The sequence below is a fragment of the Prionailurus bengalensis genome, chromosome C1 (assembly GCF_016509475.1).
Source record: "Prionailurus bengalensis isolate Pbe53 chromosome C1, Fcat_Pben_1.1_paternal_pri, whole genome shotgun sequence".
Taxonomy (NCBI): domain Eukaryota; kingdom Metazoa; phylum Chordata; class Mammalia; order Carnivora; family Felidae; genus Prionailurus; species Prionailurus bengalensis.
In genome coordinates, this window is record NC_057345.1 from 189,422,473 (window position 1) to 189,444,860 (window position 22,388).

The 22,388-nt window shown below is 35.9% G+C and overlaps 1 protein-coding gene across 1 annotated transcript in view; it reads left to right on the forward strand.

Annotated features, from left to right (window-relative positions):
- The window catches only part of BMPR2 (bone morphogenetic protein receptor type 2), a 201,911-nt gene that overhangs the window by 99,627 nt on the left and 79,896 nt on the right, over positions 1-22,388 (forward strand). The window contains exons 2-3 of the mRNA XM_043577513.1: positions 15,773-15,943; positions 17,308-17,478. Coding sequence (XP_043433448.1) covers positions 15,773-15,943; positions 17,308-17,478 — 342 coding nt within the window. The remainder of the gene's footprint in view (positions 1-15,772; positions 15,944-17,307; positions 17,479-22,388) is intronic.

A 22,388-nucleotide genomic window follows, 5' to 3' on the forward strand; every position in this document is an offset into this window, starting at 1 on the left:
CCAAACTCCTGTTCATTTTGATACTTTGACCTCTTTCCATGAATCATTAATGTTTTTAATGGCAACCTGAATGGCAAATCCTTTCCAGAAGGTTTTCAATTTACTTTGCCCAGATCCATCAGAGGAATCACTGTTTATGGCAGCTATAGCCATACACATGTATTTCTTTTTTTGTTTGTTTGTTTATTTATTTTGAGAGAGAGAGAGAGAGAGAGAGAGAGAGAATGAGCTTGGGAGGGGCAGGAAGGGAGAGAGAGAGAGAGAATCCCAAGCAGGCATTGCACTGTCAGCGCAGGCCCCTCCTTGGGGCTCAAACCCACGAATCGTGAGATCATGACCTAAGCCCAAAACACTGGTCAGACAGTTAACCAACTGAGCCACCCAGGCGCTCCACAATGTATTTCTTAAATAATAAGACTAGAGGGGTGCCTGGGTGGCATAGTCAGTTGAGTGTCTGACTCTTGATTTCAACTCAGGTCCTGATCTCACAGTTTGTGAGATCGAGCCCTGCAGTACAGAGCCTGCTTGGGATTCTCTCTTCCTCTCTCTGCCCTTTCCCTGCTTGTGCGTGCTGTCTCTCTAAAAATAAATAAATAAAGTTAAAAGAAATAATAAGACTTGAAAGTCAAAATGACTCCTGGATCTATGGGGTGTAGAATAGATGTTACGTTAGCAGGCATGAAAGCAACATTAATCTCTTTGTCCATCTTGATCAGAACTCTTGAGTGACAAGGTGCATTTTCAGTGAGCAGTAATATTTGGAAAGGTTTTTTTGTTTTGTTTTTTTCTGAGCAGCAGGTCTCAACAGTGCACTTAAAATATTCAGTAAACCATGTTGTAAACAGATGTGCTGTCATCTAGTTTTCTTGTTCTTTTATGGAATATAAGAAGATAGATTTAGCATAATTCTTAGGGACCATAGGATTTGGGGATTAGTCAATGAACATTGGTTTCATTTTGGTTACCAGCTGCATTAATTTCTAACAAACAAGAGAGCCAGCCTGTGCTTTGAAGCTTTGAAGCCAGTCATTGACTTCTCTCTAGCTATGAAAGTCTTAGGTGGCATCTTTTTCCTATATAAGGCTGTGTCATCCACATCGAAAATCTCTCTTTTTTAAAAAAGTTCACTTATTTATTTATTTATTTATTTATTTATTTATTTATTTAGAGCAGACATTAGCAGGGGAGGGGCAAAGGGGGGGAGTGAGAAACAGAGAAAGAGAGAGAGAGAGAGAGAGAGAGAGAGAGAGAGAGAGAGAGAAAGAAAGAATATACCAAGCAGGCTCGGCACTGTCCCTGCAGGGCTCAAATCCATGTACCATGAGATCATAACCTGAACTGAAATCAAGAGTCAGATGCCTGACTGGCTGAGCCACACAGGTGCCCTTGAAAATCTGTTGTTTGGTATAACCACTTACATTAATTATCTTAGCTAGATCTTTTGGATAAGTTGCAGCAGCTTCTACATCAGTACTTGCTGCTTCATCTTGCCCTTCTTTGTTATAGTGATGGCTTCTTTTCTTAAACTTCATGAACCAACCTCTGCTAACTTCCAGCTTTTCTGTAGCTTCCTCACCTCTCTCAGCCTTCATAGAATTAAAGAAAGCTAGAGCTTTGCTCTGGATTAGGCTTCGACTTAAGGGAATGCTGTGACTGGTTTGATTTTCTATCCAGACCACTAAAACTTTCTCCATATCAGCAATAGGGCCATTTGGCTTTCTTATCATTCATATGTTCAGTGGAATAGCACTTTTAATTTCCTTCAAGAAATTTTCCTTTGTATTCACAACTTGGCTAACTGGCATAAGAGGCCTGACTTTTAGCCTATTTAGGCTCTGGATACGGAGGGTAAATAAATGCTTAAGCATTTCTAGCTTTTGATTGAAAGTGAGAGATGTGTGACTCTTCTTTTCACTTGATCATGTAGAGGCTATTGTAAGGTTATTAACTGCCCTAATTTCAATATTGTTGTGTCACAGAAAATAGGAAGGTCCAAGGAGAGGAAGAGAGATGGGGGAACTGTTGGTCAGTAGAGGAATCAGAACACACACAACATTTATCAATTAAATTATCCGTCTTATATGGTTGCAGTTTATGGCAACTCAAAACAATTACAATAGTAAAAGCAAAGATCACTATTCAAAGTTCACCATAATGATTATATAATAAGAAAGTTTGAAATATTGTGAGAATTATCAAAATAAGACACACAGACATAAAGCGAGCCAGTGCTGTTGGAAAAATGGTGCTGAGAGCCTTGCATGATGCGAGTTTGCCACAAACCTTCAGTATGTCAAAAATCCAATATCTGCAAAGCTCAATGAAACAAGGTATGTCTTTATTGCTTCCACATATTTCCAATTAATTCTTCTGGACAAGTGGTCCTGCCTAAGTTAGAAACTGCTGTTCATGTGTTGATTTGTACTCAGGGTGTCGACCAGCATGTACCAATCAAAATACAAAGTGTAACTGTCTAAATCTTTTTAAAAATGTAATCATTGCAGTAATTCCATCTTTTACCTAGTTTTTCATCATACCTCTTCATCTCCCCCCATATATATATTTAAAGAGTGTCTATATTATTAATAGTTCTATGTTACCTGTAAAATTGAATGGAAAGTACAGAGAATTCTAATATACCCCCTGCCCAGACATGCCATCTTCACTATCAAAATCAAGTTGAGGATGTTTCCCTCTATTCCTAGTTTGCTGAGAGTTTTCATCATGAATGGGTATTGGATTTTTTCAAGTGCTTTTTCTGCATCTGTTGATTTTATCATGATTTTCTTCTTAGCCCAAGATTTAACAAGTGGTACATTTTGTCATATTTGCACTTGATTTGTTTAAAAAATGTTTGTGTGCATGTATTAGGTTAGTGAAAGCTCCACTCCCTAATTTCATTTCCTGTAGTCCTTACCAAAACTGATCACTGTCCTGAAGTTGGTATGAATCCTTTTTTTTTTCATTATACCTATAATTTCAGCACATATATGCATCCATAAACAATCTACATTATTATTTTGGGTTATTTTATTTTTCATAAATGATATCATACTGTATAATGTTTTTAAAAACCATTTTTAAAAAAATTACATGGAGAGTAAGATTAATATTACTCCCATATTTTGCACAAATTGATTTACACAAATATCCTACCAACCATCCATCAAATTAGGATATTTATTTTTATTTTTATTTAAAATTTTTAAAGTTTATTTATTTATTTTGAGAGAGAGAGAGAGAGAGAGAGAGAGAGAGAGAGCTCACCAGTGGGGCAGAGAAAGAGAGGGAGAGAGTGAATCCCAAGCAGGCTCCATACCATCAGTGTAGAGCCTGACACAGAGCCCATACTCATGAACTGCAAAATCATGACCTGAGGGAAACGAAGAGTTTATGCTTAACTGATTGAGCCACTCAGGTGCCCCTATTTTTATTTTTATTTTTTTTGGGTACTAATTAAGAAACTGAAGCAAGTAGGGAAATTGGGATTTGAATTCTGATTCACCCAACTCTGAAGCCCATGATTTATCATATACCAGGCTACTTACATTCCATTCTTTGATGATGCCAGGATTGAATGGCTACTGAAGCTTCTCAGTTATATATTTGCCTTAATTTGGGGCATTGTCAAAGTAATAAAAAATAGTTTTTCTTTTTAACATCAGCCTTTTAGAATCTGTTGATTTAGAAAATATGTAATGATAAAGAAACTTTGGAAGGATGCCTAAGTAACTTAGTTAAGAATAGTTGTTTCCTGAGGTGGAATGAAGGGACCATTTGAATAGGCAACTGGCAACAAAGGTATGAGTGAAACTTTTCACTATGTATCTTTATATTTCTGTATTTTAAACCATGCAGCGCATTGCCTATTTAAAAAAGATTTTAGAGGGGTGCCTGGGTGGCTCAGTCGGTTAAGCGTCTGACTTCGGCTCAGGCCATGATCTCACAGTTTGTGGGTTCGAGGCCACCTTCAGGCTCTGTGCTGACAATTCAGAGCCTGGATCCTGCTTTAGATTCTGTCTCTCTCTTTCTGTGCGCTTCCCCTACTCATGCTCTGTGTCTCTCTCAAAAATAAACATTAAAAAAATTTTTTTTAAAGATTTTAGAGAGAAAAAAGAAATATGTAATCACTGAATTTATCCATATTTTAAAATGGCATTTATTACTGGGCGCGTGGGTGGCTCAGTCAGTTGGGCATCCGACTTCAGCTCAGGTTGTGATCTCGTGGCTTGTGGGTTCAAACCCCATTCTGGCTCTGTGCTGACGACTCAGAGCCTGGAGCCTGCTTCAGATTCTGTGTCTCTCTTTCTCTCTGTCCCTCCCCTGCTCACACTCTGTCTCTCTCTCTCAACAATAAATAAACAATTAAAAAAAATTTTTTTTAAATGGCATTTATGACTCATAATGGCATCTAGTGTATTTGCAAATCAGTAATGCCTTTATTGTGGACAACATACTTATTCAGTTCACAGATGATGCTTGAGGAGCAGTTGCACCTGCTACAGACCCATTGGAACAATTCTGGAGTACCCCCCTGGTTGTAATCTGTCTAGCAGGCTGGTAACTTTGGTTCTAGGCCCACCTAGAGTCAAACTTATTTAATGATTCTTATCATTTATTAAATTTGACCTTCGGGGCGCCTGGGTGGCTCAGTCATTTGAGCATCCGACTTCAGCTCAGGTCATGATCTCATGGTTTGTGGGTTCAAGCCCCGCATTGGGCTCTGTGCTGACAGCTCAGAGCCTGGAGCCTGCTTCGGATTCTGTGTCTCCTTCTCTCTCTGCCCCTCCCCTGCTGGTGCTCTGTCTCTCAAAAATAAATAAATGTATAAAAAAAAATTTTTTTTAAATTTGACCTTCCATGATATATGATGAAAAGCAACTTACTGAGAAATGAGTTGTTTGTGTTTATCAAAATAACAAAATAATTGAAGGATAATTTTTCTAGTTATGATTTCATGGTGCAACAAGGCTGTTTGGAAGGCATTTCTTTGGGTATTTTATCTTTTGTGTTTCTTTGGGCATTTTATCTTTTTTAGTCTTGTATTGCTAGAAATATAAATTGATACTTGAAAATACTTTTTAACCAAATATCCATCAAAACATTACTATAAGTAGAGTATAATCATTACAATTTAAGAAGAAAAAGAGCCCTTTTAAAATTTTAGACCCTTTTAATTTTTTTGTTAAATTAGTTTTAAAATTCATTATAGAAATAATGCATGGTCTTCATTATAGAAAAAGAATTCAAAAGGGCACAGAAATCAAAAGAACATTCAGTTCTCTCCATCCAGAGATTACTGCTTATACCTTTGGTTTTTGCTATGTAAACAGTTTAAAATACAACAAATTGAATGAAAATAATTAGAAATTCAAAAGAAAAAATAATGAAAATAAAAATCTAAGTTTCACCTTAAACTAATATTACACTGAATTTTAACTAACTGGAATTCAAATAAAAACTTGAAACTGCATCAGAGAAAGATAAATATGTGATTTCATTCATGTGGAATTTAAGAAACAAAACGGATGAAATTAGGGGAAGGGAAGCAAAAGTAAGATAAAAAGAGAGGGAGGCAAACCACAAGAGACTCTTAAATACAGAGAACAAACTGAGGGTTGCTGGAAGGGAGGTAGGTAGGGAGATGGGCTAAATGTGTGATGAGCATTAAGGAGGGCACTTGCTGGGATGACCACTTGGTGTTATATGTAAGTGATGAATCACTAAATTCTCCTGAAATTTAAAAAAAAACAAACTTGAAACTACAAAAAAAATGAAATACATCAAATAAAATTATGAAACAATTAAAAAAACCCTAAAATTTCTGATAAGTTAGCCTAATATCTATTTGGCAGACATTCTGGAATCAGACAAACATGAGTTTGAAACTTTACCCTGATACTTAGCAGCTGGGTGATTTGGGATAACTTCTTTATTCCTCTGTATGTTTTAGTATCCTTCTTTGTAAAATTGAAATGATAATGCTCATAGGATTATTGGGAATATCGCAAAGATTCCAATTATAATTTCCATTTAATAGTTAAATGTATGTTTTTCTGTCTCAAGGTAACAAATATTTGCTATTAATTGAAGGAAGTTAGTTTGTTTTTGCAAAGGATGAAATGTTTGACCAAAGCTACGGGAAGATTTATACTTAGCATGTTTTATATTTTGAAATGTAATATCTATTAGGTGAGAATTGATTTTGACATTGTAGGATTATCATTGACTAGATTTTTTTTTTTTTACCACCTTGCCAATTTTCAGGAAGGAATTGATTGAAGGTAGTAGACAAATCTTCATTATTGTATTATAACTGTTCCTATTGATCCTAGCTAGAGAGGCAGATGAGGGAAAGTGGCAGTTCTTCCACTAGAAATAAAGTGGTTGTACATTTTAATGGCTGATGAGGGCAGAATTGGTTGAACATAAGCTGGAGACTGGTATTTATGGTGGTATTCTTCTCAACTTCTGATATAGCCATTGAGGTTTTTAGGTTAGGGATAAATACTTCATGACATTGACTTCCTCAGAAAATATATTCGGTATATTTCCTCAGAAATATATTCAGTATCACTATCTTGGAAATACTGAATATGAGCCAGCTAATTTTCAGAACTAAATTTAATTTGATTTGTTAAAGGGAACACACACAAAAAAATCCTCTTTAATTTGACATAAATAAATGGATAGATGTAAACACAATACGGGGTCACATGTTCCATTCATTAGATTTACTTTGTAGACATGACTGTTGAAGACTAAGCCTGGTTTATGTTAAGAAGAAGAATGTTTTATAGGAGATTTCTCTATCTGTGCTTCAGGTTTTACTTTTGTGATACTAAGTAGGGCTTGTATAGTAGAATTAAAAATTTATGTGATGCATCTCTCTGAGGAAATTGGCATGTTGAATATTTGTGGTTATGAGAAAAAGGTTGATGTGAGGAAGAGGTAAAACAAATAAATGGAGTGTGAGAAGGATAATGTATATAGTCTGATATTTTGGCTTGTTGTCTATCACTGAACGTTACAAAATTAAAAATGTTTTAAAATGCATGTAATTCTGCAGCTAGTGAACGGAACAAGCACTTAGTGTTGATTGCATTTGTTCTTTTCCCTTATAAATTATAGGTAAACTAATGAAAATTATCCTAAGTATAAAATCTGAATTTTCCTTATATGAACTATTGATAATTCTTTTATGTGCTAAAAAATAATATTCCACCATCAATAGGTTACACCATTCAGTCACCTTTTAGGTATAATTTGAGATGTGTGGCCACAAGAACCCTCACCCTCCTCTCACATCCTTGAAAATCATCCATACCAAGTTACTTTATATCTGAATTTTATGCATCAGAAATTTCTTTTTGAGATAAAGCATTGCATTTCTCAAAAGTACCATTTTTTTAAAATAAACTTAAAAAAATTTTTTTAATGTTTATTTATTTTTGAGAGAGAGAGAGAGAGAGAGAGAGAGAGAATCCAAAGCAGACTCCAGGCTCCGAGCTATTAGCACAGAGCCTGATGAGGGGCTTGCACTCATGACCTGAGCTGAAGTCTGACACTCAACCAACTAAGCCAACCGGGTGCCCTAAATAAACTTTATTTTTTAGAGCAGCCTTAGGTTCACAGCAAAATGAAGTGGAAAAGTACAGGCACAGCTGCCCCCACTATTGATATCCTGAACCTCTGTGATACATTTGTTAGAATTAATGAACCTACAGATAACACATAATTACTTAGAGTCCACAGTTTAATCTTGGGTTCATTCTTGGTATCGTACATTCTGTGGACAAATGTATAATGACATGCATCCATCATTACAGTATCATACAGAAGAATTGCACTGACCTAAAAATACTCTGTGTTCTGCCCATTCATCCCTCCCTTCCCCCAACCCCTGGCAACCACTGATCTTTTTACTGTCACCATAGTTTTGCCTTTTCCAGAATGTCATATAGTTGGAATAATACAGTATGTAGCCTTTCAGACTGGTTTCTTTCACTTAATAATATGCTTTCAAGTTCTCCATGTCTTTGTTTATCCATTCTTAAGTTGAGAGACATTTGGGTTATAAATAGTTTTGGGTGGCTACAAATAAAGTCATTATAAGTATTTACATGTAAGTTTTTGTGTGAACATAGATTTTCATTACATTTAGGTCAACACCTAGGAGTGGGGTTAATGAGTTAAATGTTAAATGTTTAACTTATAAGAAAATATCAAACTATTTTCCACAGTGGCTGTACTGTTTTACATTTTTATTAGAATTGTTTCCCCATCTGTGTCAACATCCTTGGCACTACTTGATATTGTCAAGAGGTTTCTGTTTTGTTTTATTTTTAACTTTTAGTCATTCTAATAGATGGTAGTACTGTTGTTTCATTGTAGTTTTGAGTATTTTAATGTGAAATTCACATTTATTATGTGAAAACTTATTTGCCAAATGCCTATTTACTTTTAATGTAGGGGAAAGAAAATAGAGATAAAGATTGATGGATCAATCTTGTCCTTGGCATGCTTCTAGGAAAAGCTGGCCAGCAGAGGTTTCCACATTAAACGGCCTTTGGTGTCCAGGCATCAGAAGGGAAAGAGGGCATACTTGGCCTGTTTGACCTCATTACAAAGGACCAGTCTTTGTTTAAACAACAAAAAAACACCCCGTAACTGGAGTCTCTCATTTCAGATATTTAATGCCATAATTAGCTGTTATTTATTTTGCCACATTTTACTTTGTTTATATGTAAGGACTACTACTTGCATGACTCTTTAAACCAAGATTTTGTAATACAAGCCAATTACTGACAGTGCTACAAGTACTTGGTCTGAGAAAGGGGATTTGAATGCTATGTAAGTTTTTAGTGCACAAAATGTATATGATGGGGCATAATGTATTCTGTTGGTAGAGCAAATGGTCTAATGTCAAGTTCCTTTTTGTAGACATCATACTTTATAGAATATTATTCTCGTTTTACTTTAAATAAAATTTCTGTTAAAATTGAACATGTACACAAATGTTCGTAGCAGTTTTATTTCTGGTAGCCAAAACCTGGATACTACCCAAATGACCTTTTGAAGGGTGAAAAGTTAGACAGATTGTGGTACATCCATACAATGGAATATGACTCCATAAAAAGTAATAAACTGTTGATACAGGCAGCAACTTGGATGACCCTTAAGGAAATTTTGCTTAGTGAAAAAAGCCAATCTCAAATGGATATGTATTGCATGATTCTCTTTATATAACAATCAAGAAATAACAATATCAAGCTGGATAACAGATTAGTAGTTGCTATTTTTTAGGAATGGAAACAGATGGTGATTATAAATGGTTAACATGAAGGAATCTTGGGATAGTAGAGTATTGTGATTTTGATAGAATGTAACAGAATCGCATAGATTTACACTCATACACATAGATTATTGCATGCATAACTGGTGAAATCTGAATAAACTGTATGAATTATCTTAATGTCAATTTCCTTTTTTTTTAATTTTTTTTTAATTTTTTTTTTAATGTTTTATTTATTTTTGGGACAGAGAGAGACAGAGCATGAACGGGGGGAGGGGCAGAGAGAGAGGGAGACACAGAATCGGAAGCAGGCTCCAGGCTCCGAGCCATCAGCCTAGAGCCTGACGCGGGGCTCGAACTCACGGACCGCGAGATCGTGACCTGGCTGAAGTCGGACGCTCAACCGACTGTGCCACCCAGGCGCCCCTTAATGTCAATTTCTTGATTTTGGTATTGTGTAGTGATTATGTGGAATGTTTGCACTGAGGAGGGAGGCATTAGACTTCAAAAAAAACCCCTCAAAACCTTCAAAATAAAATGGAGGGGCCTCTTGGCTGACTGAGTCAGAAGAGCATATGATGTTTGATCACACGGTTGTCAGTTTGAGCCCCATGTTGGGTGTAGAGATTACTAAAAAAATAATAAAAATTTTTTTAACGAGATGGGATAGGAAAAAGCAATTATGCCATATAGATATGCTTTTTTATATGTGCATTACAGAGTTTTTGTTTATAGTTCAAAACTTTTAAGTATGAATCTTTTGCTGTATCTACTTTACATCTAGAAATATGTTTGATTTTAACCTTTGCAATCATTTGTAAAGTTTGCACATTAGGATAGCTTAAAGAAATACTGGTATTAAATGTGCGAGATAACCTAGTAACTATAATTAAACTTGTCATTAAATGACTTTGAATATGTGGCTACATGTTGCAGAAATATGGTAGAATCATAATTACACTGATGTCCTAGAATTGGTTTTTATAAATAGGCTGTACTTTATTTTCTGGCTCTTTAGTTGATATTAGTAATATTTCATAGAAGACTGCCTAAATGGTTTTAAATGTGGAAATCAAGTTACATTTATTTTTAGTAATTATTCTTTGTGATTACTGAAATCAGTAATTACTGTGTATCTCCAAACAGATCATGTAAGATGCTTGAAGGGTAGAACTCTATATTACCTACTTGTGAATATCTTATTTGCCTTGCCTAATACTTTGATGGTGCTTCTCTTATGATAAATATGGCAGGTCTATGTGTCTAAATGGATTTGGGTATACAGTTCTTGGCTCTTTTATTTTTTGTTCAGAGTTTGGTGCTTAGTTTTGTAGGTTCAGAAAACATTATTTTCACAGATTATTTCCAGTGCTAAGGTGCTAGTGAATTAAGCCATAGTATATAAAATAAGATACACCCTTATCTTCATGTGTATCTTACCTCACTTATTTCTTCTTCTGAATAAGTCAGAAGCCCATGAGTAATAAATATATTGGTCATGTGTATTAGACTGTTATTCTGACTAGTCAAACATATTAGGAAAGTCAACTTTAAGAAACCAAATAAAGATTAGCTGTTGCTTTTGATAACCTTTTACTTCTTTGGTATTCTCAGCAATGTTGATAAATATTTGTTAACTGATAAGTTATGTGGCAAATATTCTATTAGAATTAGTTAAATCAGATTATGTATATGGAAAAAGATTAACTAGCATTGAAATAGATTGGTTGTTCCTTCAGCAAAAGGTGTGATTGAACATTTCTGTTTCTGGCTTTATATTGATTAAAAAAATTTTTTTTAAATATTTTACATTTAGGTTATTTCCAAAGTTTCCTTTTTTTTTTTTTAGTGTTTATTTATTTTTGAAAGAGAGACAGAGACAGAGCACGAGTGGGGGAGGGGCAGAGAGAAAGGGAGACACAGATTCCAAAGCAGGTTCCAGGCTCTGAGCTGTCAGCACAGAGCCTGATGCAGGGCTTGAACTCATGAACTGTGAGATGATGATCTGAGCCGAAGTCAGACACTCAACTGACTGAACTATCCAGGCATCCCTAAAAAAAATTTTTTTAAATTTAAATCCAGGTTAGTTATCATATAGTATAATAATGATTTCAGGAATAGAATTTAGTGATTCATCATTAAATATAACATCAAGTGCCCATCCCAACAAGTGCCCTCCTTAATGTCCATCACCCATTTAGCCCATCCCCCCACCCACACCCTGCCAACAACCCTCAGTTTGTTCTCTGTATTAAGAGGCTTTCATGGTTTGCCTCACTTTCAGTTTTTATCTTATTTTTGCTTCCCTTCCCCTTTGTTCATCTGTTTTGTTTCTTAAATTCCACATATGAATGAAATCATGATATTTGTCTTTGTCTTATTTTGCTTAGTGTAATACACTCTAGTTCCATCCACATTGTTGAAAATGGCAAGATTTCATTTTTTTGATTGCTGAATAATATTCCATTGTATATATAAACCACATCTTCTTTATCTATTCATCAGTTGATGGGCATTTATACTCTTTCCATAATTTGGCTCTTGTTGAAAGCGCTGCTATAACATTGGAGTACATGTGCTCCTATGAATCAGCATTCCTGTATCCTTTGGATAAATTCCTAGTAATGCTATTGCTGGGTTGAAGGGTAGTTCCATTGTTAATTTTTTGAGGAACCTCCACACTCTTTTCCAGAGCAGCTGCACCAGTTTGCATTCCCACCAACAGTGCAATAGAGTTCCTGTTTGTCCACATCCTCACCAGCATCTGTTGTTTCCTGAGTTGTTAATTTAGCCACTCTGACTATTGTGAGGTGGTATCTCAGTGTGGTTTTGATTTGTATTTCCCTGATTAATCCATTTACATTTAGAATGTGTACTGAAATATATGAATTTAGTGCCATTGTGTTCCCTGTAGAGTTGGTGTTTCTGGTGACGTTCACTGTCTTTGTTGCTTTAGGTCTTTTTGTTTTGTTTTGTCTTTTTGCCACTCAAAGAGTCCCCCCTTAAAATTTCTTGCAGGGCCGGTTTAGTGGTCATGAATTCCTTTAGTTTTTGTTTATCTGGGAAACTCTTTATCTATTCTTCTATTTTGAATGATAGCCTTGCTGGATAAAGAATTCTTGACTGCATATTTTCCTGATTCAGCACACTGGAGTATATCCTGCCACTCCTTTCTGGGCTGCCCCATTTTTGTGGATAGATATGCTGTGAATCTGATTTGTCTTCCCTTATAGGTTCAGGACTTTTTTTCCCTTGCTGCTTTCATAATTCTTTTCTTGTCTGTTTTGTGAATTTGACTATGATATGCCTTGGTGATGGTCGGTTCTTGTTGAATCTAATGGGAGTTCTCTGTGCGTCTTGAATTTTGATGTCTGTGTACTTCACCAGATTAGGAAAGTTTTCCACTATAATTTGCTCATGTAAACCTTCTGCCCCCTTTTCTCTCTCTTCATCTTCTGGGACTCCTATGATTTGGATGTTTTTCCTTTTTAATAAGTCACTGAGTTCTCTAAGTCTTGAATCGTGATCTTTTGCCTTGGTTGGCCTCTTTTTTTTCTGTTTCATTATTCCCCATAATTTTATCTTCTTTTTTTTTGTTGATGTTTATTTATTTTTGAGAGAGAGAGAGAGAACGAGAGAGAGAGCGAGAGAGAGAGAGAGCACAATTGGGAGGGCAGAGAGAGAGGGAGACACAGAATCCAAAGCAGTCTCCAGGTTCCGAGCATGAGTACAGAACCTGATGTGGGGCTCAAACTCACGGACCACAAGATCATGACCTGAGCTGAAGTTGGGAGCTCAACCAACTGAGCCACTCAGGTACCCCCATAATTTTATCTTCTACATCACTGATTCACTGCTCTACTTTGCCCATCCTTGATGTCATGACATCCATTCAAGATTGCATCTCAGTTACATCATTTTAATTTCAGCCTTATTAGATTTTGTTTCTTGTGTCTCCACAGAAAGGGATTCTCTGGTGTCTTTTACGCTTTTTTCAACCTCAGCTAGTATTCTTATTATCCTGGTTCCAAATTCTAGTTCAGACATCTTACTTATATCTGTTTGATTAAGTCTCTGGCTGTCATTTCTTGCTGTTCTTTCTTTTTGGGTAAATTCCTTTGGTTTGTCATTTTTGAGGAAGAAAAAAATGTATTAATAAAAAATTAAAATTAAAAAATTAAAAACAGTACAAAAATCAAATAAAGGAAGCTAGATCCTGGATATGTTTCAGTCTGCTTATTGAAAGAAGCTTGATAGAGTAGAGAAAGAAGGGAAAGGATAGGAAAAAAAGGCAAGATAAAACTTAAAAATTAAAAAAATTATATAATAGAATAAAATAAAAGAAAATGAAATAGAAGAAAACAACTTAAGCAAAAACAGAAGCAAAGAAAATGAACAAATAAGTGAACCATCAAACAGAATGAAAACTGAATGAACTTATATCCAGTTTCTCCTGGAACTGAAACTATGAATCACTCTATAGTCCATACACTAAGCAGGTGGAGTGACTTCTGTTGGTCTTCTGGGGATGTGCTTGGAGGGTGTAGTTGGGCAGGTGTTGATGTAATGGCTCCGTTCTCCATTGAAGTGGTGCTGCTTAGCTTACTGGGATGGATCCGTGTGGTGCGCTTATGGATGTGTGCATGCACATCATGGGAGAGGTGGTAATGGCTCACCCAGCTTCCTAGTCTCTGGTGCAGGAACTTCACACTCTCACTGAGCCTTGATCAGGCAGGCGCCTCTCCTTTGTCTTAGGCCTCCATCCACTTCCTGCTTCTATCCTGTCTGTGTCCAAGCTGTCCATTTGTCAGGTGGCACCTTCCTCCAGAGTTTTATGCCAGAAGGGGTTGTGTCTAAAAATCCCACACTTCAGAGGCCCAGCAGCTTGGACCTGTGCAGACTTTCTTGGGGACAGTCTCTCACTGGACAATGGCCGGGTTCCAGCTTGTCTCAGAAAATGTTCAGCATTTTCAGTGATTGTGCAGCAGCAAAGGTTCAGAGATTATGGCAAATCATAACACACAGCTAGTATCAGGTGTTGCCACAATCTGGCGTCTTTGTCCCAATATCAGTAAATATGGCAGTTTTCTGGGGTCCACTGGGACTTTTGCCTGTGGGGAGACCATAACACCTCTACCAGATGCACTCTAAGCAAGGAAACTGCTTCTCCCCTCTGTGGCACATGGACCCCACAGACCGGCACTGCCTGCTCTTGATGATTCACCCTACTTCCTCACCGGAGCACCACCAGGCACTGAGATCCTGAACTTCACACTTTGTGCTCCACTGTTTATAGAATCCTGGTGGTATTGAAAACCTCTCTTTTCTCCCTGTCAATGATTGTTGGGAACGGATTTCCTAGTCAGTCTCCTGCAAGTGTTTTCACTCTTTCTCTTTCTTTCTGTCCAGCTGCTTTTTGGGGGGATGCTTTTCTTGCACAGATCCCGATGCCCTGCACTCTTCCCCTTTCTCCTCTTTCCCTGTTCAGTCTCTGCGAAAGCAGCTTCCTTTTCTCTGCAGCTTTTCTATCCCCCAGTTCGTTCACTTCTCTGCACTGCGTACCTGCCACCCAGGTGCCCCAGTAAATTTGTTTTAAAAACTAAGGATATTAGGGGCGCCTGGGTGGCTTAAGTTAGTTAAGTGTCTGATTTCAGCTCAGGTCATGATCCCACGGCTCATGAGTTCGAGCCCTGTGTCACTGTGTGCTGACAGCTTGGGGCCTGGAGCCTGCTTCAGATTCTGTCTCTGTCTCTCTCTGCCCCTCCTCCACTCTCTCCCTCTCCCTCTCCCTCTCCCTCTCCCTCTCCCTCTCCCTCCCCCCCTCAAAAATAAATAAACGTTACAAAAAATTTTTTTAACAAATTTACTAAGGTATAATTTGTATACTATTTTAAGTGATGGATTATTTTTTTGTAAATTTACAGAATTGTGCAACCATTATCACAATCTAATTTTAGAACGTTTCCATCTGCCTAAAAAGAAACCCTGTACTCCACTGGTAGTCACTCTCCTTATCCATAGTTTACTGTGCCCAATGATGTATGTTTAGCTTTCTACAAATGACTTTAAACTATGATAAATGTGAGTCCTGCAGAATTTTACAAGATTATTTAGCCCTCTAGTTTATTAAATTGTTTGTTTTTATGTTTTAAAGTTTTGATAATTTAAACCATGAACTTTTAAAATGATATTTCTTTACTCACATACCTAAATTGTTTAATAGGAGAGTGGTGAGAATAATTTGTGTAAGAAGGGATTGATTTTGAGAAATCAGTTTTCAGGTTTGATTCTTCTTTGGTGCTAGTTAATGAACAGGAAGAAGTTATTGAATAAATATAATATTACAAATTTATTCAAGCCTTGATAGGGATTTAGTGGAAAATTTATTATGCCTTTCAAAATGACTAAGATTTCATAAAAGAATGCTTTGCTAAGATTGTCATAAAAATAAATTTGTCATTCTTTTATTTATTTTAGCTTCTCAGAACCAAGAACGTCTATGTGCATTTAAAGATCCCTATCAACAAGACCTTGGCATAGGTGAGAGTCGAATCTCTCATGAAAATGGAACAATATTATGTTCAAAAGGTAGCACTTGCTATGGCCTTTGGGAGAAATCAAAAGGGGATATAAACCTCGTAAAACAAGGCAAGTAATACTTTTCTTACCTGAAATAACTTTGTGTTTCATATCATTGAAATTTATCTAACAAGGACATGGACATAGATTAAAACCCTCTCTAGGAAAACAGTTTTAAAATATATATCCATGTATATATTCATCCATAAACTCCATATTTGTGAAAGGTAGTTAGATTTTAGCTTATTTTTATAATATTTTTCCTATTATAATGTTAACAATGTATTTTCTTTCTATGAAGTTTAGAAAATATAGAAAACTAGAAGAAAAACAAATGTCTACAATTCCATCCTCTTACAAGCTTTTTTACCATATTAGTTTATTCCCTGCAGGTATATTTTTTATGTACCTCTATGTTTATTATATGTGCGTATACTTATTTTTCAAAATTAGAATGATGTAGTATGTATAAACAATTTCATACCCAGTTTTCCCTATCTTAAATTATAGTATGAACATTTTCCCATATCTTTAAATATTCTTTGAGAACATTTTTAACCTCTGTACAATATTTCATTGTATACACACATATTGTGTACACACAATTTACTTACACATTACTCTGTTGTTGGACATTTTACTGTTTTTCAGTTTTACTATAATACATACGCTTCAGTAGATATCTTTGAACTTAAATCTTTGATTATATCTGATTATTTGCTTGGAATAGATTGCTAGAAGTAGACTTATTAAGTTATAAAGCATGAATATTTTAAAGGCTCTTTATAAAAATTGCCATATGGCTTTCTAGAAATGCTATATACATTTACATTCCCTCCAGGAGTATATGGGAGTGTTACTGAAACCTTGTTACAATTGTATATTATTTTTTTAAGCCTAGAACAATTTAATAGATAAAAATGAAATATTAATGTTACTTTAATAGTAATTCTTAGATTAATGATGAGGTCAAACCATTATTAGTGGCTTTTCTCCCCGTGAAATGCTTATTAATACTTTGCCATTTTTTTGTTATTTAAACAATGTGTATTTCCTATTGATTTCCAGGAGTGTTTTATAACATGTGTATATGTTATATGTGTATATGTATAACGTGTATGTTATACATATATATATGTTATATGTATATATGTGTATATGTTATATGTGTATATGTATAACATGTATATGTTATATGTATAACATGTGTATATGTTATAAGTGTATATGCTATATGTGTATATGTTATATGTGTATATGTATAACATGTATATGTTATACATATATATGTTATATGTATAACATGTGAATATGTTATAAGTGTATATGCACTTATTCTGTCACATTGATTATAATTATTAATTTGTTATTTTTCTTTAAATTTTATATATTGTATTAATCCCTAACTTGTTTACGTTAATATCAATTTGTAGGATGTTGGTCTCACATTGGAGATCCCCAGGAATGTCACTATGAAGAATGTGTAGTAACTACTACCCCTCCCTCAATTCAGAATGGAACATACCGTTTCTGCTGCTGTAGCACAGACTTGTGTAATGTCAACTTTACTGAGAATTTTCCACCTCCAGACACAACACCACTCAGTAAGTACTTTAAGTATCTTACTTTTCCTTGTTAATTCCTTTCTGCAAAGATTTGCAAAATTTAAAAATATATAAAATCATCAGTTTGGGCAGGAGTGAGAGGGAGAGTTCAAAACTTCATGAGACTACTCTAACTACCACCTGAAATCCAAAAGAGGTGCACCAGGATTTCTAAGGTATCAGTAGATTACCAAATAATTTTGAATCAAAATATGGTACTTTTCCAACACCTGTGGAGGAGAATTTGGCAATATTAAGAAAACTACATGTGTGCTTTCTTACTCTTTCATCCAGCACCCCCATCTGTAGGATTTTATCTTGAAGATATATTTCTAACAGTACAAAAATACATATGCATAGAGGTACCTGGCTGGTTCACTTGGTAGAGTATGCAACTCTTGATCTCAGGGTCATGTTCAAGCTCCACATTGGGCATAGAGCTTACTTAAAATATATATGCATAGAGTTATCCATTGCAGTATTATTTGTAACTGCAAAATATTGGAAAATATCTAAAGGTTCAGGAATAGGAGATTAGTTAAAATATACTCTGGTATATACATATAATGGAGAACTACCTATACATCTATAACAAAAAATGAGTAAGATCCCTGTGAATTGATATGGAGTGATTTCTAGAGATAATGTTAGGTGAATAAAAAGCATATATACTATGCTGTCTTTGGTGTAAAACAGAGCTTACCATAATTTACAAAAACAAAAAACAAAAACAAAAGATAAACCAGAAAATAATGAAGTTGGCTACTAACAATGGAAGGAGAGAGTAGAGTGGAAAATATACAAAAAAGAATGAAAGAACTTATGTAAGGATTTTGCAAACACAGTGTTTGATTATATATACTCTTTTGGACAAGATGGGATATAAGAGATGGAGGAGAATTGCAAACAAGTACTGAACTCTTTTAGGTTTGCTTTTTGGTAGTGTGGAACACAGCAATTCTGAAACAACTGTAGATGTATAATAGGATTAAGAAAAAATGAGTAAATGGTGTTGTTCTTGGGAGCTGGTGCTGTTACTGAGGGAATATGCACATACAATTATAGATGGGAAGACGAGAATATTATGTGAGTAGATTATAATTCAAGGTGTAAGTATGGATTTATGACTTTAAAAACATACATATGTATGTGTTACATGCATGGATAGGTGGCCATATAAATATGTGTATATATTTGTATGTGTATATATTTATATTCATGTGTGTAGTATACCCATACACATACCTATGTAGATTTCTTAGCTCTATTTGTTGAAAAGGACAAGAAGCATTAGCACCCCAGTAGCAGTAAGCAAATGTAATGCCCAGATTTAGACTTTATTTATTTGTTTCTATTTCTTTATTTTTTAATTCGTTTTTAAGTTTATTTATTTTTTGAGAGAGGGAGATACAGAGCATGAGCAGGGGAGGGCAGAAAGAGAGGGAGACAGAATCCAAAGCAGGCTCTAGGCTCCGAGCTGTCAGCACAGAGCCCAATGCGGGGCTTGAACCCACAAACCGTGAGATCATGACCTGAGCTGAAGCTTGACGCTTAATCCAATGAGCCACCCAGGCGTCCCTAGTTATGTACGTATGTATGTATGTATGTATGTATGTATGTATGTATGTTTATTTTTGAGAGAGAGAGAACGAGAGCATGAGCAGGGGAGGGGCAGAGAGAGGGAGACACAGAATCCAAAGCAGGCTCCAGCCTCTGAGGTGTCAGCACACAGCCCGATGTGGGGCTCGAACTCAGGAACATATGAGATCATGACCTGAGCCAAAGTTGGATGTTTGACTGAGCCAACCAGGTGCTCCATATTTAAAAAAAAAAAAAAAAACATCGGGGCGCCTGGGTGGCACAGTCGGTTAAGCGTCCGGCTTCAGCCAGGTCACGATCTCGCGGTCCGTGAGTTTGAGCCCCGCGTCAGGCTCTGGGCTGATGGCTCAGAGCCTGGAGCCTGTTTCCGATTCTGTGTCTCCCTCTCTCTCTGCCCCTCCCCCGTCCATGCTCTGTCTCTCTGTGTCCCACAAATAAATAAACGTTGAAAAAAAAATTAAAAATAAATAAATAAATAAAAAATTAAAAAAACCCCATTTTTTAAAATGTTTATTTTTTTTGAGAGAGAGAAAGAGCGTAAGCAGGGAAGGGGCAGAGAGAGAGACACACAGAACCCGAAGCAGGCTCCAGGCTCTGAGTTGTCAGCACAGAGCCTGATGCAGGTCTCGAACTCACGAGCTGTGAGATCGTGACCTGAGCTGAAGTCTGACGCTCAGCCGACTGAGCCACCCAGGTGCCCCAAGGTGCCCCATATTTTTAAAGTGTATTTATTTATTTTGAGAGACAGCGCACACATGCATGTGAGAAGGGGAGGGGCAGAGACAGAGAGAGAATCCCAAGTAGTCTCTGCACTGTCAGCCCAGAGCCCAATGTGGGGCTTGATCTCGGGAACTATGAGATCATGACCCGAGTCATGTCAAGAATCAGATGTTTAACCAACTTATCCACCCAGGCGCACCCAGATTTAGACTTTTATACCACTTCCCACTGAAAGGAAGTTGGGCTCCTTGGAAAAATGACTTATTCTAGGACGGGAGCAGGATAGGTACAAGATAAGCCCAAAGTGTCTTATAACACTAGAAAGTAAGAAAAGAAATGCCCCCAAATAGGTGGAGACTTGTTACAAAGGAGCTAGCTTGAAGTAACTCCTACTGGCTAAATTTGGGACAATTTGAATGCTAAAAAAGTACAGTAGCAAATTGCAAACCATTGGAGGGAAAATGAACTCATGCATCTATGCTGAAAGCAGAGAAGGTAGAAGAGAGGGTACTTGTTTATAATAGAATGCCAGGTTTCCAACTGGTAAATGAAGGAGTTGGAAATTATCCTGCAGCTATCATGGTAAAGATTGGATCAGACAAGAATAATAAAAATATCCTAAATCTAAGGGCATTTTCAATATGTAACCAGGATATTTGCATTGTTTTAAAGTCTCTCCCACATATTGCAAGGGAGAAATTAGTAATTATAAAGTGAGGGAATTGGATAACACCTTGACAAGGTCATTAAAATTAATATTATTAGTGAAGATGGTAGATGGACATCCATGATACCCTGAGAAGGACACAGTTTCACTAATAGAATACTATATTTCAGGTAAGATTTGCGTAACTGGAATCTAATCATGAGGCATCATCAGAAAAACCATGAACTAGGAATGCTCTGTTACAAAAAGGAGATTTGTCAAAAATGTCAGTGTCATAAAAGCCAAAGAGACTGTGGTAAAGATCTAGATCAAAGGAGGCTAAGGAAACTTGACAACTAAGCCATACCTAACTCTCCTATACTGGATATAAAAAACTGTGATAAAGAACATCGTTAGACCAGTTGACAAAAGAGACGATTAAAGAATTATTTCCTTTTTTTTTTAATGTTAATTTTTATTTTTGAGAGAGTTTGAGCCCAGGAGGGGCAGAGAGAGAGGGGGACAGAGGATCTGAATGAAGTAGGGGCTCTTGACCTGAACCGAAGTCAGATGCTTAACCAACCTAGCCACCCAGGTGCCCTAATTAAAGAATTATTTCAATGTTAAATGTACTGAAGCTGATATCAGTACTCTGGTTATGTAAGAGAATATCCATATTCTTAGGAAACATTCTAAGATATGTTTAGAAACATGGAGCTAGAATGTATATATATTAACTTTTCTGAAATACTTTTAAAAAAAGCGTGTGTGTGTGTGTGTGTGTGTGTGTGTGTGTGTATGTATGTGTGTATTCTAGAAAGAGAATGGTAAAACAAGTAAATGGGGTAAAATGGTAACAATAATTAAATATGGGTAAAGGTAAATATGTGGGTATACTTTATACTATTCTTATTCTTATAACTGTTCTGAAAGTCTTAAATTTTTTCTGAATAAAAAATTAATTTTAAGAAATATTTTTGAGATGTAACACATTTCAAGAATTCTCAGTCAATAGCTTTTATCAGTCCATACCCTGAGATCTTCATTTTGGGATTATTTCCTTTAATGTTTTGATGAAACACTAACTAAACTGAGAGCAATAGGAAGTTTTTTCATGTAGTTCCTATCTACTCAAAGTCATTAGCTTTTATTAAGAAATTATACTCTGGGGCGCCTGGGTGGCTCAGTTGGTTAAGCGGCCGACTTCGGCTCAGGTCATGATCTTGCGGTCCGTGAGTTCAAGCCCCGCGTCGGGCTCTGTGCTTACAGCTCAGAGCCTGGAGCCTGTTTCAGATTCTGTGTCTCCCTCTCTCTGACCCTCCCCGGAATTCATGCTCCGTCTCTCTCTGTCTCAAAAATAAATAAACGTTAAAAAAAGAAATTAAAAAAAAAAGAAATTGTACTCAATTGACTACATTTATTTTCCACAAAGAAATAAACAAAACAGGGTCTCTAAATTTCACTTTTACATCTAGGTAGTTGTAAGAAAAGTAAATAAGTTCTCAAGATTTTTATGGCCCATTTTAGATTTTTACCTAGATTTTGGTCTGCTGTAACCTTTTGAGCCAAAAGCAGAAGTGTTGCCAACAAAGAATCAATAATGTTAGCCCAATAAAAAGGGAAAATGTTTTAATTAAATGCTCTAATTTGGGAGCATTAACCCATTTGTATATTTTGTGGTAAACAAAGCAAGTAAATTTGAAGTTAGTGAATAAAATGGATATTATTTTTTTCATTAATCTCAAGAAAAATAATCATTATTATATAGAATATCTAACATTTAGTCTATAAATAATAGGTGCTTGATCAAAATAAAAAATCTGTAAGTGTTGAAGTTTAAAGAAATTAAAATATAGAATTAAGCAGAACTTTTTGTTCATGGTTATATAATAATACATCAGTAGAAAATTTGGTGATGGTGATTTTTTTTCTCCTTTAAAATTTT